General features: G+C 40.3%; 1 protein-coding gene across 1 annotated transcript; it reads right to left on the bottom strand.

Moving 5' to 3' along the window:
- Window positions 1-425: 425 nt before the first annotated feature.
- On the bottom strand, window positions 426-14,163 carry LOC138292216 (keratin, type II cytoskeletal cochleal-like). Its single transcript, XM_069230661.1, has 9 exons — window positions 13,594-14,163; window positions 12,655-12,869; window positions 10,234-10,294; window positions 9,905-10,000; window positions 7,285-7,449; window positions 5,753-5,878; window positions 4,144-4,364; window positions 1,672-1,706; window positions 426-1,563 (listed from the first exon to the last, which is right to left on the bottom strand). Exons 1-9 carry the CDS (start codon window positions 14,149-14,151, stop codon window positions 1,283-1,285), a joined length of 1,758 nt encoding a protein of 585 aa, XP_069086762.1. The 5' UTR covers window positions 14,152-14,163; the 3' UTR covers window positions 426-1,282.
- Window positions 14,164-15,053: the final 890 nt, after the last annotated feature.

Here is a 15,053-nt window from a genome sequence, read left to right as displayed (position 1 = left end):
GCGGTCTTTTATGCCATAAATGTTTCTAATTCAGCCCAAAGCAGGAGTTCATGATTGGGATGCATCGCTCAGGTAACTTAGGTGGACAGCGCTCACTCTTTTTCCTGTGACTATATTTACTGAATGTGTGAATCGTTACCACATGTCAAAAAACTCTGAAGTGCCAAGGCACCGAAATGGTGCTTTATCAAAACCTGAGTAAATCACTTACCTTGAAAGGAGTTTGGATGCCACTGCGGCTCTCAAAACCCAACTCCTCCTTCAACCACTCGATGACTGTGTCTTTGCCTATGTCCTGTTCTGCGCTCCCCTGCCTTATGGGTGGGTTTGTGCCATACAAATACCCCATACACACATTCATACGTACATAAAAACTCAGAAGAAAGTTTTCTGTCACATCCAGAAGAATATTTGAACAACTCATGCCAGGTTTATTCCAGTTTATTAAGAGCTTTTCTGAAAGACAATACATGTTTGTATAGAGCAAGTGACAGAGTTTATTTAGAACAATAAAGCAAGATGCAATAAGTGGCTTTTCTTTATCAGACCTCATCAAAAAAGCTGCATTCAGGTTTAGACAGATAGGTCAACGAGAGCAGTCAAAGATCAACTGAGCACCTTAACTTTGTCATAAATGTAAGCAGTTGACATGCCTTTATTTTTTTCAAGACAAACTTTCTTGGTGAAAATGATGGCCTCAGATTAATAGATAAAGTAAAGCGATTTAGAGGTCAGGGGAAAAAGCCAGAAGAGCGAGTGCAGAGTGACCCCAGCAACATATCAGTTTCCAGAACATGTAGTTGGGATATTTTCCACGTAACAAATGAGACACTATAAAGGGACTGATAGATTGAAAGATTAAAAATCTTTACAAACAGCACATTACTAACATTGAACAAGCTTTTATTAAGAAAGAAAGGGTTGTATATTTTTTTCCCTCACACAATTTACTGTTTGTGGAATTCTGTTATTTCTTATACATAGATGTAAGGCTTTGATACCTGGTATTTTATTATTTCATTTACAGCTGCCTGTTATTTAAGCTAGTTTACAATCCTCTTTGGTGTGATAGAAATCTGATAGAGGAATGGATGGCACAGGTATTGGATTACCCTGCCAATGGCTGACACAAACACCATCGTTTTATCACTTAATTCATCTAATTGTACAAGAGAAAGGGGATTATTATGGACCCTGCTGGTTCCTGATGTTTTTCCTACAGTGTGTGAACTGCTGCCCGCTCATCTTAGCAATGATGATTTTGGAAATTCAGCTCAAAATTTTAATACTTTCTGGAGCTTTGTGAGGACGAGGTTGTTGATATGATTTTGACGTTTGAGCTTCCACTGCCTCCAGTGCTGTACCCCCCGGAACTGTAACCACCGCCGGAACTGTATCCTCCTCCAAATCTTCCACTTCCGGAGCTGAAATTTCCGACTCCAACACCAAGCCCGCCTCCAAATCCATGGCCGACCCCAAGACCGCCTCCAACACCTTGTGCGTGTCCGCCTCCTAGTCCACCGCCGACTCCGTATGCACCTCCACTGCTAGAGCTGACCACAGCTGCAAAAAAAGATTTGTGATTAGATCGAAAAACGAAAACGGTGTACAGCTGAAGTAGCAACTAGAGAGCACACAAGCAATTCACAAATGACAAGGAACAGCACTTACAGATGTTCACAGCCCCAACACCTTCTCCTGCGAACCTGTTAAGAAAACATAAAAAGTGATTTGAGACACTGACGTTCAAACATTTATTTTATCTATGTGTATATGACTTTACTATCATGAGTGCAAACGATTAATAATGAAATATAGACATTTCTACAAAGTGTTTTGCACCTAGGAAAGAGGCACACGTCTGGAAAAGCAAATGGATGGGGTGAAGGCAGGTGTTAGAAAGACATAAAGAACTGGCTTATGAAAGAATGTTGAGAGAGACAAAAAGGTGTCTTAAAGACTGAGCACGGCTGGACTAATGAATAGGTACCAATGCGCAGTTTTCTGACATAAATGAGTCTATTTCTACAGGCAATATAACATGGTAAACTAAAATAAAGTGAGTTCCTTCGATTTCCGAATAATCTGGGTTTGTTCTGAAGTAACAAAATAAAGTGAGCAAGATAAAAGAAACAAATTGGTAGTATCAGAACTAGCAAATTTTCTATATAAATGTTTGAAAACTGTCCTAGAATGGGGATGGCACGTGGAATGTAAACATATGATGTTTCTTCATCATTACTGACCTCTGGAAATACAGTATAGTTTAAAGTTTTGTGAATAGGAGGCATTGTCCTACTTTGTAAAGATGCAAGGGATTTCAGTTCACATGCCCCTATAGACAGTCGTATCTGGTGGAGGAATTTATTTCTGATCCTATGTCAAGAATTATATTGTTAAACTGAAATCATTTATTAGAATTTAAGTAATAAGGTAATTATGGAACACAAGCCAGATATTTTAGTTTTTATTAGATGAACTAATGTTTCAACGAAGGAGACCTAGATATTGCCCAATTATCCAGTAGAGGAAAAGTGTTATTACATATATAGTTTATGGAGTTAGTTGATGTCATAAGGACACCTTACAATTAAGGTTGTCCTGGTGGGCTAGAAGTACGTGAGGTGTTTGAATGGTTTTGCCTGGCCCACTTGATGCTCCCAGGGTATCACTATGAATCTATTTTGGTGATTCTACGTAGACATCTGCTTACTCTTTCTTACACACTGTAAGGGAATTCTTAAGATAAGGTATATTTAGGATATGTGCTACCACCTCAAATTAAATAGGTAGATCTCCCTCTTTCTTTAATATATAATTGAGATGTGTGCAAGTATGTCTTGTTTGCACAGTGAGACTGATACAGGGTGTCACTTTGTGACATAGTGGTGTAAATGAGAGTGACCCCGTTGACTATTTCCCTCACACGTTACTCAAGTGTTCCAGTGAAGGGAGACAGAGCTTTGATTTAGGTCCAACTTTCATAAGTGTTTGCACAGATTTGCTAATACCAACGGTTGACTGTATGGTGATTTGAAAGCAACAAATGCAAGACATAAACTATTTTGTGTTTTCTTGTTGTAACCATTTAATTTGCCAAAGTTCTTCTGTCAAAGTTTAAAATATGAGTTACCATGAAGAGCTGTTTTCAAGGAAATTCCCTAGAGCCCATACTTGGTAGCTTCTTATTAGATACGTATTACCCATTTTGCAAAGGGTAGATATTGATGAGGAATTGGACTTGGAAACAGTTTTATATTTTTTCTTGGGTCTATATTGAGGTTATTCATTTTGGTTATGAACATTTGCAGAAATAACAACAGTTACATAGTATAGTTTTTGCATGAGAAAGGGCAGCTGACATGCAAAGTGCAGTAAGGCTCCTTACTGTGTGACTTGAGCATAACATTTCTGTGCCTTTATATGCAACTTGGTTGACTCTTTTGGGGAGATTTAGTTTTGCAAATGGCATTGAGCTTTAAAACATATTTATCATTTCAGAGGTAGAGAAATACAGTTTAAAAAAATCTTGAAGTGCCAAAAGGAAGCTCCCTCTATCTAGAGTGATAAATAGGAAGGATTATAATTTCTTCAGTAATTATCCAGCTTTGAATATTCCAGGACGTCTCTTTTAGTCTCTTCTACTTCTGCTTAACCCTTTAGCCACTGTGCTACTTTTGAATCACCTTGGTCATAGTTTCAACCACACAGAAAGAAAGATAACCTAAAGTAACCACTGATCTCTTTCATGTGTCTGAAACTACATTGCCTTTGTGACAGCCAGGTTTCTCTAATTTATTTGGAAAAGTGTATAAAAGCAAAATTAATCATAGGAGTTTGTTAGTAGTCGACTAATGCCAGCATTATTTTTTTAAAGTACACAATCTATTGCTATGCCATAACTTCTTTATTTTATTGAGTTTTCAGACTACAGCTTCATACATTTTTGAAAAGAATAGATTTCAGACTTCAACTTCTCCTGGTTTTCTTACGATGCATGTTATCATTACCTTACGCATTTTTACACTCATAATTGTGTGCGTATGTCGGTTGTTTTAGGCTGTCTTATTAGGTGCAGTGAAGTTTGTTGGTGAAGTAAAATTTGTATGAGTCTAACAATATAAAAGGTAGTCCTTTCCTCACCTATTCTCCTCTCCCTCCAGGAGTTTCCTGTAGGTGGCGATCTCAATATCCAAGGCCAGCTTGACGTTCATCAATTCCTGATAATCCCGTGCCTGGCGAGCCATGTCCTCTTTGGCCTTCTGCAGAGCAGCTTCCAATTCGGTCAGTTTTTTCCGCGCATCATTCACAGCGAGCTCTCCTTTCTCTTCGGCCTCAGCTATGGCGCTTTGTAATTTTCCACACTGCAATTGCATAATACAATTATCAATGAGATTTACCATACATAAACTTGTTTCTGTGATCAAAATGATCCCCCGTCATTTAGTTCAGTTTAAGTTTGGTTTACCCCAATCCTGTTAAACAACTAAAATGTTTCTGTGCTACAATTGATTTTAAAAAGAATGTGGGGTCTACCAGACTACTCTTAATGTGCAGTAAATGGGTTATTTTTCAATATATGCTTGAACTCAGATTCCATCATCACAGCTAGGCTAATTTCCAACCCATCTTCAGCAACTCCTTAGTTAAACTCTCTGAATCTTTCAGAGCTGCTGTGCACATAGTGAGTATAGTACATTAGAAAGGGATTTTTTTTTTACCCAGGTACTTTTAGTTGTTTCTTATTTATAGGTCAAAACCTCAATATTAGAATATCTGTGATTAGAGTTGGATAATTTTATAATCAAGTCATTCAACAGAATCAAGGACGAAACGCCTCTCTTTTATTTGGCAACAGAATGTTCATGCTCAATATGTGTCCTCTATCATATGGAGTAAGAAGTATGAGCCTGATTTAGACCTTGGATCATTTATTCCTAACCAACGGTGAAGGATATCCCGTCCGCCAAAATATAAATCCCAATTTTATCCTATAGGGTTTATATTTCGGCGGACGGGATGTTGTAAAAATCATGATAAGAAGTCCAACTACGTGTTCACCTGGGTGGTATTCTGAGAATGGTTTTACAAAGTGAAAAACTTTCAGAGATAGCTGTTCAGCTCAAACATGCACACACATAGGCAGACATTTCTGAAATGACTTTGTGAATCTTAACTACCAAAAACATTGCAATATGGCTTCACTGTTGTGTGCATGAATCAGTGGCCATTTTTGTTATGATTTTTTGTAAAAAATTTTTACAAAAACTGTAACAAAAAGCAAGCACTGGCAAAGCCAAAAGATTGCCAGCTAACGACAGTTGATGACACCTTAAATGGAAGCAAAGCCCTGTAACAATATTTTAGAAAGCATCCAAAGCTAGGCCAGCTTTGCGGAGAGGACAGAATAGGCTAATGAGATTGCTCAGTCAATGGAACCCCCAACCCCACGGCTACATGAACCTAGTGACTTCGGTTCTAGCCTTCTCATACGGTCTACTTCCACTCTTCTAATTTATATTGAAATCAGACCAATTCTCTTGGGTTACAGTAATCATTGTCTGAAGTCATACCTACAAAGCACATTGAATACTCCGTTTTAATGAACTGCTCTTTGAATGTTACATTTCATCTTAACTTCTCTGCCTCACTTTGGTAAACTTATTAATGTCAGTTTTACGAAGAGCAGAGAATCTGTCCACTCTACGCTGCTGCATTCACGGGCATTGTGTAGCAGAAGCATATACATTACCTGTTTCTTCACGTTTTCGATTTCAGACTTCAGCCTCTGGATCATACGATTCAGCTCTGAAATCTCGGTCTTAGTACTGCGCAGGTCCTCCCCATGTCTGCCTGCAGAAACCTGGAGCTCTTCATACTTTTAGCCAAAAGTGAAAAACAGAGGGATTAGACTCACTCACTTTGCCTGGTTTTACATTCGGTGGGTATCAGACAACACCAAATGATGATTTCTTCCTTATTCTTTGTGAGGTTGTGCATGCTAATCACTGCATGACATAATCTAAACAGCAATGCATCATTTATAAATGATAGCACAAAACATACTTTTTCCAAAGTTACATGTATCATGTATCTTTAATTTGAGTTCTAAAAAAAGTATGCATTGTGTCTCATTCTTTCATAAGCCCACCATTTTCCCTGTCAACAACATGAGTTTAAAAGTGAAAGTCTAACAAAGACATTGCTCATATCTTGTAAATAAGTTGCTGATCAACCATCTCCCAGACATTTCATTGCTGCTCCCAATTTTATGAAGAGTACCTTTCAGCTAGTACTGCTGCCCTCACATTGCGGCTCTCAGGTTTCTACTTCTGACTTTGTAGGGATGACATACCAAGGTATGTGCACTTGTGCACTACACTGTCCTGTTAACCACCAGCAATGCTCCTTATGCAATACTATTGTAATTCACTTTCAACAGAATCAAATGAGGCTTTCAAATCCGACATACCAAATACAGAATCATGACTCCTGTCCTTAGGTTATGATAAGATACCACTATATCACACTAGAAATGCCATTGTTGCATCGCTGGCTACTGGCAAGCACATGCTTTTCCCTTAAACTGTTCCAATGAGCCATGTTAGTGGTGAAGAATACACTCTACAAGTCCACTGGACATACATATGTGTGTGACACACACACACACACACACAAACATATATATATATATTCATATATATATATTTATATATATATTAAATCTTCTGACAAACTTTCAGACAAATGATGGGTTACTTCAAAATGAACATCTAATGCTGGCATATTGGGCAGCAGTTTCACAGTTTCCATTTTAATGCTCAAGTGTGGTTGTGTTTTCCAAAACAGTGAAGTTAAGGGGTTGAGCAGGGCTTCTTTAAGGCCCTTTTTAAGGGAAATCCTTTGATTAGACTTGTTTGGTGAAGCTTATGAGATTTCGGATAGCCACAATGTATATGAGGTATTTGTTTGTGTCGTGCTCTTATTTGGATGTTCCAGGTTGGTACAGGAACAACATTCTTTGAACTTGCCTATAGAGTCGGGGAGGAGGGGAGTGATCTACGTTTAGTGAAGATGTACTGCAGCAAGAGTGCTAAACAAACTTTAAATTCAATAACTTTTTCCTCTGAAAAAAATAGATTTGTATGCTGACTTCTGACTTTATTATTAAATGCTTTCAGCTGTGTAGAGGTTCATCATTCCGCATGGATTCTTTGTGAACACTGACTGTGTTGATGTGACTTTGTGAAGAATTAGGTATTGGAATCAATTCTGATAACTTACCTTAGTTTGGTACCATGATTCAGCTTCAATGCGACTTCTGTTTGCAATGTCCTCATACTGAGCCTTGACTTCAGCGATGATGCTGTTAAGGTCCAAAGATCGGTTGTTGTCCATGGAGAGAATAACAGAGGTGTCTGTAATCTGGGATTGCATTGAAGCAAGTTCCTGTAATATTTTAAAAGGTATGTTAGATGCGTGATTCTTCAGTGACTAATTGCCCTTTTTTCAAAATTAAGGTCCCCATGTTCACATTCCTACTGCAGACACTCTTATTTCCCATAGTTATTAAAAAAAAGAAATTCCTTATCGCACTACAGTGAGGTATGGATGATTGAGACACTTAAATGTTTTGAAGATCACATTCTGTTCCCCCAAACAACTGTAACAGGTCGTTAAGGGACAACTGGAATAGGAAATTATCAAGTCATGTTGTCTTTGTCTACAGTTGAAACTTGAGGTTTCATTTTCAGTTCTTCCATTATAAATTCACATCTGCTGACAAATGTGTTTGTGGCCATCCAGCCCCAAATGATGGCAGTTAGGGCTCATACCTTCTGTAATCATGGTTTGTGAAGTGCTTGGAACATCAGATAATTGGTCCTAGAACTCCGTTAAAAGCCAAAGAGAAGCTGATCAGCTGGGATCAGCGGATTTACTTAGATTTATTTAGGTTTAGTAGAACTGGTAGGTCAGGGGTATTTCTGGTCCAGAGGAAAATCATAGCCCTTCCTACGTATATCACGGAATGGATAAAAAATAAAGAAGTCTTTCTTGAGTCATTGTATGCTGTCTGTTATGGGAATTAACATTATGCTGAAATAGACAAAACCCAGAAAATGTGTACAATTTATGGACTCAATCGAAACAGCAATCATGTGCACTTTGGTCTACTTTGGGGTGTGTGTTTGTCTGCGTGTGTTTCCATTGCCAAATTGACAACGTTGAAGCCTTTGCATCCCTCATGTCGCATGTGTGTTACCTAGCTGTTTAAATGTTAGAGAACATTTCTTTTGGCACGGCGCTGGATAGATGTCTCAGTTAGTCAAACACTCGCTACTGACATCTGCTGGGGTCTGCTACAGGGCAAGAATCGCACTTCCGACCAGGCAAACTAACCATATTTATACTTTTTTAGTGCCGGATTTGCACCGCTTTTTGACGCAAAAACGGCGCAAACGTACAAAATACAATTGGGCCGTATTTATACTTTTTGGCGCACAACTGCGCCAACGCAGTTGTGCGTCTAAAAATTTAACGCCGGCTAACGCCATTCCAAAGCGCCATGCGGGCGCCGTATTTATGGAATGACGTTAGCCGGCAGAGCTGCCTGGTGTGCGTCAAAAATATTACTTACACCAGGCAGCGCCGGCGTAGGGGAAAATGGAGCTTGGGCGCCAAAAAATATGGCAAGTCAGGCTGAGGCAAAATTTTCGCCTCAACCCGATTAGCGCCATTTTTTTTGACTCCCAACCCCCATTGAAATGACTCCTGTCTTAGCAAAGACAGGAGTCATGCCCCCTTGCCCAATGGCCATGCCCAGGGGACTTCTGTCCCCTGGGCATGGTCATTGGGCATAGTGGCATGTAGGGGGGCACAAATCTGGCCCCCCTATGCCACAATTTTTTTTAAAAAAAAATACTTACCTGAACTTACCTTAAGTTCCCTGGGATGGGTCCCTCCATCCTTGGGTGTCCTCCTGGGGTGGGCAAGGGTGGCAGGGGGTGTCCCTGGGGGCATGGGAGGGCACCCCTGGGCTCCTTCCGAGCCCACAGGTCCCTTAACGCCTGCCCTGACCAGGCGTTAAAAAATGACGCTAAAACGGCTGAACGTCATTTTTTTTACCCGCCCACTCCCGGGCGTCATTTTTGCCCAGGAGTGTAAATACGGCGCACATGCCTCGGAGTCATTTTTTAGACGGGAACGCCTACCTTGCATATCATTAACGCAAGGTAGGTGTCCACGCTAAAAAATGACGCAAACTCCAAGATCTTTGGCGCTAGACGGGTCTAACGCCAAAGTATAAATATGGAGTTAGTTTTGCATAGGAATTGCGTAAAAAAAAACAACGCAATTCCGGCGCAAACAGAGTATAAATATGCCCCAATTGTATTTTGCATGTCTGCGCCGCTTTTGCGTAAAAAAATGACGCAAATGCGGCGCTAAGCCTCTCATCCTTCTGAGGTTTCGAAATTAAATACCATCTGTTATTTAAACCACTGAGAAACGGGTTACATGGTATAAGCACAAAATAAAAGCAAGTTATTTTGTATCGAGTGAGGATTTTTAGTGCTACAGGCAAAATAGCATTTTTGTCTGCTGAAGCATTCCCGTACTATGGGAAAAGGCCTTTTATAGGTCGAGCATAGCAGGGCGCAAGCGCTGCTTTTCCGACGTGTTATCTGGTCTGTTCTAACGGTTATTTGGGGACAGCAATAGATGTTGCTGTAAAGCTGCTGCCTTACCAAAGTCAAACTGATCGCCCTGTACCGCATAGGGTTTACATGATTACTCTCAGAAAACATACAGTTCTCTTCGAAAAAGTGAAAGAGAATTTGCGAACTACTTGAGGAGGGGAGGAACCATCTTCCAAGTGGTATTTTTGATTTAAAAGTTAATTTACCTCTTCATAGAGAGCGTGGAGGAATTTTAGCTCATCAATAAGAGCATCCACTTTGCTCTCCAACTCCACTTTATTCATGTAGGCCGCGTCCACATCCTACAAATACAAATGCACGTATTAACACACAATACCATAAAACAAGCCCAATTTAGCCTCAGTAGCGCCCATTACAAATGCCTACTTAAAAAACCATTTTTCATCAGCTTTAAACGTATTAAAACCTCTGAATCATTATGCATATTTTTAAGTGCAGTGGTACTGATGGAATTCTTCACTGTGTCAATTGTTTAATCTTCATGTTTGTGCATGTTGGTAATGATATCACTCACTTTCTTGAGAACCACAAAGTCATTCTCAGCCGCTGTGCGTTTGTTGATTTCATCTTCATACCTGTGAAAGAGAAATGTCATTAGTGGTTTTCACTTTATGTAATGTAGGCTATTCATGTGGTTATTACGTTAAAAGCCAATACTCTTTGTGTGACCTTATTTAACCCTAGAAACTGGAAAATACTTAATTGAGGCTTATGGTCCATTGTCTTCCAGAAAGAACTATACCTTTGGGCTAACAGACCTGTTTTGATGGCTGTGCTAAAATAACATTCATATCACAGCAATGTGTCACTTTTCATCTCCTCTTCATGTTGTGTGACTTACCCTCATTCTCAAAGCGACAACAGTATTCACAGTTTTCCAAATGCAACTTTATTTTGGGATCCAAGAAAATTTGCAACAGGGTGTTACCCTCACTGAGTTCATTGTGTGTCATGTGTGCAACTGCTTCTAGTTACTTATCGATTGCTACCCTCAACTTTGAAACCATAGCATTATTGCTAATTGCAGCATCCTGCACCAGTACTAGAGCTCTGCCCAGACAACTCTTACGCACACCTAGATACTGTAGGCCTGTTTTCTACTGACCACCAACCCTTCTATCACGGTGAATAGAAAGCCTTCCGCAATCTCGGTTTCTTACCGGAGATTTACAGTCGTGCTGCTCTTGTGCTACTCTCATAAAAGGCCAACTCCTTTTACCAATTTTTCAGGTCATCAGTTTTCATATCTTTCGCAACTTTCAGGGTCCAAGCTCGTTAACCTCTAGTATTGAGCTAAAGGTGCAGATTCTCTTACCATCTACAGGGCTACTTGATCTGTATTCTACCAAAGGACCACATTCTCTTTGCATGTCTCCCACCACAGTGAAAGAACACTTTCCAGTGCCAGTCACCCTACATCTATTGATCAACCTTACTGCTCATCTACAAGAGCAAGATGAGTAGATCGCTCCCAGTTTCCTCTGATTAAGAGATTAAATTAATAAACAAATTCAGAATCAATGCTCAGGGTATGAATAAACAGTGTAGACTAAAACATGATAGGTTTGTAAACATTTAGGGCCTGAGTACTACCTTGGCAGAGGGGATTACTCTGTCCCAAATGTGACGGATATCCCTCCTGCCGCATTACAAGTTCCATTATATCCTGTGGAACTTGTAACACGGGGGATGGGAAATCCGTGTCATTTGGGATTGAGTAATTCCCTCCGCCAAGGTCGTAATCCGGCCTTTAATCTGTGATAGGCTAATGGCTCCGTTTTCCAACCACATTCTCGGCTCTTAACACTCTACTCTGTGGCCAGTCCTGTAGCTTTCCAAGTCAACTCTTTAGCCATCTACAGTCACATCCTGCTGAGATAAAGGGACAACTTCCATAACCACTCTGCTCTGTGGCAAAGCAGCATCTCTTAGGAGCATCCCTCAGGCTACCAATTATACTTTACAATAGGCTAGAAGATTAATGTAGTGATTAATCCCCTGGCTACTCCTCGAAACAGGGGTTAATTATCTTAAAGAAAATAGCCTTTACCATTTCTCTAGGCTCGCGGATTTTGTTGAACGAAGATAAATATACAGCTTTTCCAGGGATTATTCAGGCTGGTAACTGATTGGAGAGCTGCTGCACTAATCGGTGCTCAGTGTATTCACAACGATGACGTTTCTGAGTTGAAGGATCACATATTTAATGGCTAAACGTCTAAATACCCTTTAGTTTAAAATTGTGTACACACGGAGCTGTATGGACCTTGAAAACACACACACGTGCACACACACACACATGCATACCCTATTTGAATGTAATCAATCTACACAGACATATAATTAATATGAAAGACATTCTTAATCTGAACAATGAATCTAGACCATAGTTCTAAGGAGTGGCACTCCTTAATACCCATGCTCCAAACTACCACTGAGGTGCCAGTGAAGAATCTGAACAATTAGTATTGCATTTGATGAAGGGTAAACTTGGCTGTTTCATACACGGTCTCTATAAAAAAACAGCAGTGAACAAGAAACAGGTCTCACAATGAATTTTCACTCATATGAAGTATCTGCTCACTAATGAGCAGGGCCTTTGAACATCTACCTGGCTCATTGTCATTAGCCCTAAACATGTGGTTGAAGAGCTGCTTGTATTGGTTTCTGGATTCTCATTAACTGTTTAATTAATCACCGCTCATCTACGTTTTTAGTCGTGCATGAAAATAAATGCACATAGCAATTGGCACACATTTACCTGCATGTTCATTTTGTTGCTTCACAGTCTCTATAAAGGAGTTTTGGAAGTAGCATAGTTTTTTGCATACAACTGACATTGCTTCTGCATAATTACTTTAAAATGTGGTGCACATATCTGATATTAAATGAAGAATATACAACATGCACTTTTGTGTTACATTTAATGTCTTACTTGTTTTTGAAATCTTCAACCATGTCTTGCATGTTTCTTAGTTCTGCATCCAGTTTATGTCGCTCATTGCCCAAACCATCAAGCTGTCTTCTTAAGTTGGTAATGTAAGCTTCAAACATGGGCTCAATGGTACTCCTGGTCTTCTGGTGACCTTGCTCTTGTAATAGTCTCCACTTTGTCTCCAATACTTTGTTCTGTTGCTCCAGAAATCGTACCTGTAACCCAAAGGACAGAAATAATTTGCTTCATCATGCCACTTTTACTTACTGGTTGCAAAGCATCTGTACCCATCACCACATCATAATGACAAGTAAAGGACAACTCATGTGGTACCTATCGCAGTTGTGTGATGGCTCAATACACACCACCATCCTGACATATGAGTGCACTGAAGCTGCTCTTGGCCCTAACCTGCACTATTTAAGGAACGAGTGAACCAATGGCCAAAAATGGTTTTCTTCCTCAAACACTATCATTCACTGTCTGGTAAATGTAAGTGCCCAGTGTCACAGGCTAAGTTCCAGCACAGTAGATCACATGTGGTACTCATCTAAGATGCCTGATGACTCACGTCTCACAATCAACCTAGTGGACTATCCTGAAACTGCTCGTGGAAACACATTTAACTATGCAAATACCCGATGACATAACTCTGGGGCTGGTTACAGTTGATAATTTCATCTAAAGACTACTAATGTGTGCAGAGAGTTGATGGAGTTAATATGCAGAGTGGTTAGTCATAGAATCTTGAACAATGCGAACAAATATTGTAAAGATTGATATGCCCACATTCCATCAACTGATAAACTGCACTCTCTACTGTTTATCAGGAACCTTTGCGATCACCATTAATAGATTTTAGTTAAGAAAGAGCAATGCCTGTCAATACCGATCTCTTCAATAAAATATTTGTTTTCAAGTATAACAGTAAAAGCTTACCTTATCAATGAAGGAGGCAAATTTGTTGTTGAGTGTCTTGATCTGCTCCCTTTCTTCAGTTCGTACTTTCTGGATGGTGGGATCCATCTCCAGGTTGAGGGGTGAGAGAAGGCTTTGGTTGATGGTCACCTCTTGGATTCCACCGGGTGGGCACACTGGGAATCCAGCACCACCACCCATCCCAAAGGATCCTCCACCAAACCCATAGCCACTCCCTGCACCGAATGAACCACCAGCACCTCCAAAAGATCCATATCGCTGACTGCTGCCACCTCCAAATGAAATTCTTTTACTCCCACCTAGATTGTGCAGGCTTCTGCTGCCAAAGCCCCCACCACCGGCACGTGCAGACCCTCCAACCCCGGCTCCAGACCGAGACACAGAGACTGAACTGAAAGAGTGGGCTGGCGGAATAATAGCAGAAGAAGCACTGAAGCCACTTCTCCTGCCAACAGACTGCACGCTGCTTTGCTGTTTAAATGCCATGATGTCTGGGAAAGGAGAGAAATTGTTGTCAAGCTGTGATGGTGCAAGTGTGAGCGGAAAAGAGGAGTGCATCTGCCGTCGCTGGAGCTGTCCCTTTTATGTGCTTGAATTAGTGGGTTTGGTCAAGGAGGGGAAGAGATATCATCTTACTTCATCATGGGCTCGGCATGCCTGGCAGCAGTTTACAGAAACACTGAGTTCATCAACACACCTACAATGAAATAGGAAATGCAAAAATGTGCATTCTTGGCAGCCTGCAGTGATTTGGAAATTACTGTAGACTTCGCTCATGTTTTTATAGAGATTGCTCGATATTAAAACTTCCATGGCTTTACGGTTCGTGGTAATTCCTTTGACAAAGCAAACAAGTTTCTGCAATATGTGTTTATACAACATACATAATTGCTCGTTGCAGAAAGCCAATCCTTTTTTCCCTCATGAATAGCTCCGACAATCTTAGAGAAACCTAGTAGGTTTATTTTTATTTAAATAAATGTTATGGGCCACTCTCGGATTGTTCGAGAGAATCAAGGGATTTAGGAGAGGCTGAGATTTTTATCAGGCTTTCTTGCTAATTGTGCAGCTTGAGCTTCATTAGAAGGCCAACTTGTCACATATCTGTTCCTACACGTGTATAAGTTCCCCAGATGGGACTGGTAGACCTAAGGCATATTACCTCTGTTTTGCAAAAGGTCAGTGGGCATGGCTAAATATGAAGATGGCCTAGACGCTGGGTGGGATATCAGTTTTTGCTAGAACAGTAGCTTCTCTTTGACGAGAAACGGACCAACTGATATAAACATTTAGCTTCCTTCATTAGTAGGTGGGGTTATGGCCGGACTGGAACACAGAGTTCGTCCTGCTGGCAGTGCTGCAGGTCGTTTATCCAAAATAAGGCAGGGTGTGGGAATTAATGCTTATAAAAACCCACTAAACTAGAAACTAAGCAACAAAACGCTCTATATTCAGTATTG

Source organism: Pleurodeles waltl, chromosome 4_2 (assembly GCF_031143425.1).
Source record: "Pleurodeles waltl isolate 20211129_DDA chromosome 4_2, aPleWal1.hap1.20221129, whole genome shotgun sequence".
Taxonomy (NCBI): Eukaryota; Metazoa; Chordata; class Amphibia; order Caudata; family Salamandridae; genus Pleurodeles; species Pleurodeles waltl.
This window is presented reverse-complemented; position numbering and strand designations above follow the sequence as displayed.

Bases quoted from the DNA above. Each gene is read 5' to 3' on its own strand.
- LOC138292216 (XM_069230661.1), bottom strand. From the start codon at position 14,151: ATGCACTCCTCTTTTCCGCTCACACTTGCACCATCACAGCTTGACAAC. The intron at 10,295-12,654 runs GTAAGACATTAA...TCTCTTTCACAG, and splicing joins GTTGAAGATTTCAAAAACAA to GTATGAAGATGAAATCAACA. The intron at 7,450-9,904 runs GTAAATTAACTT...AAAATATTACAG, and splicing joins TCCACGCTCTCTATGAAGAG to GAACTTGCTTCAATGCAATC.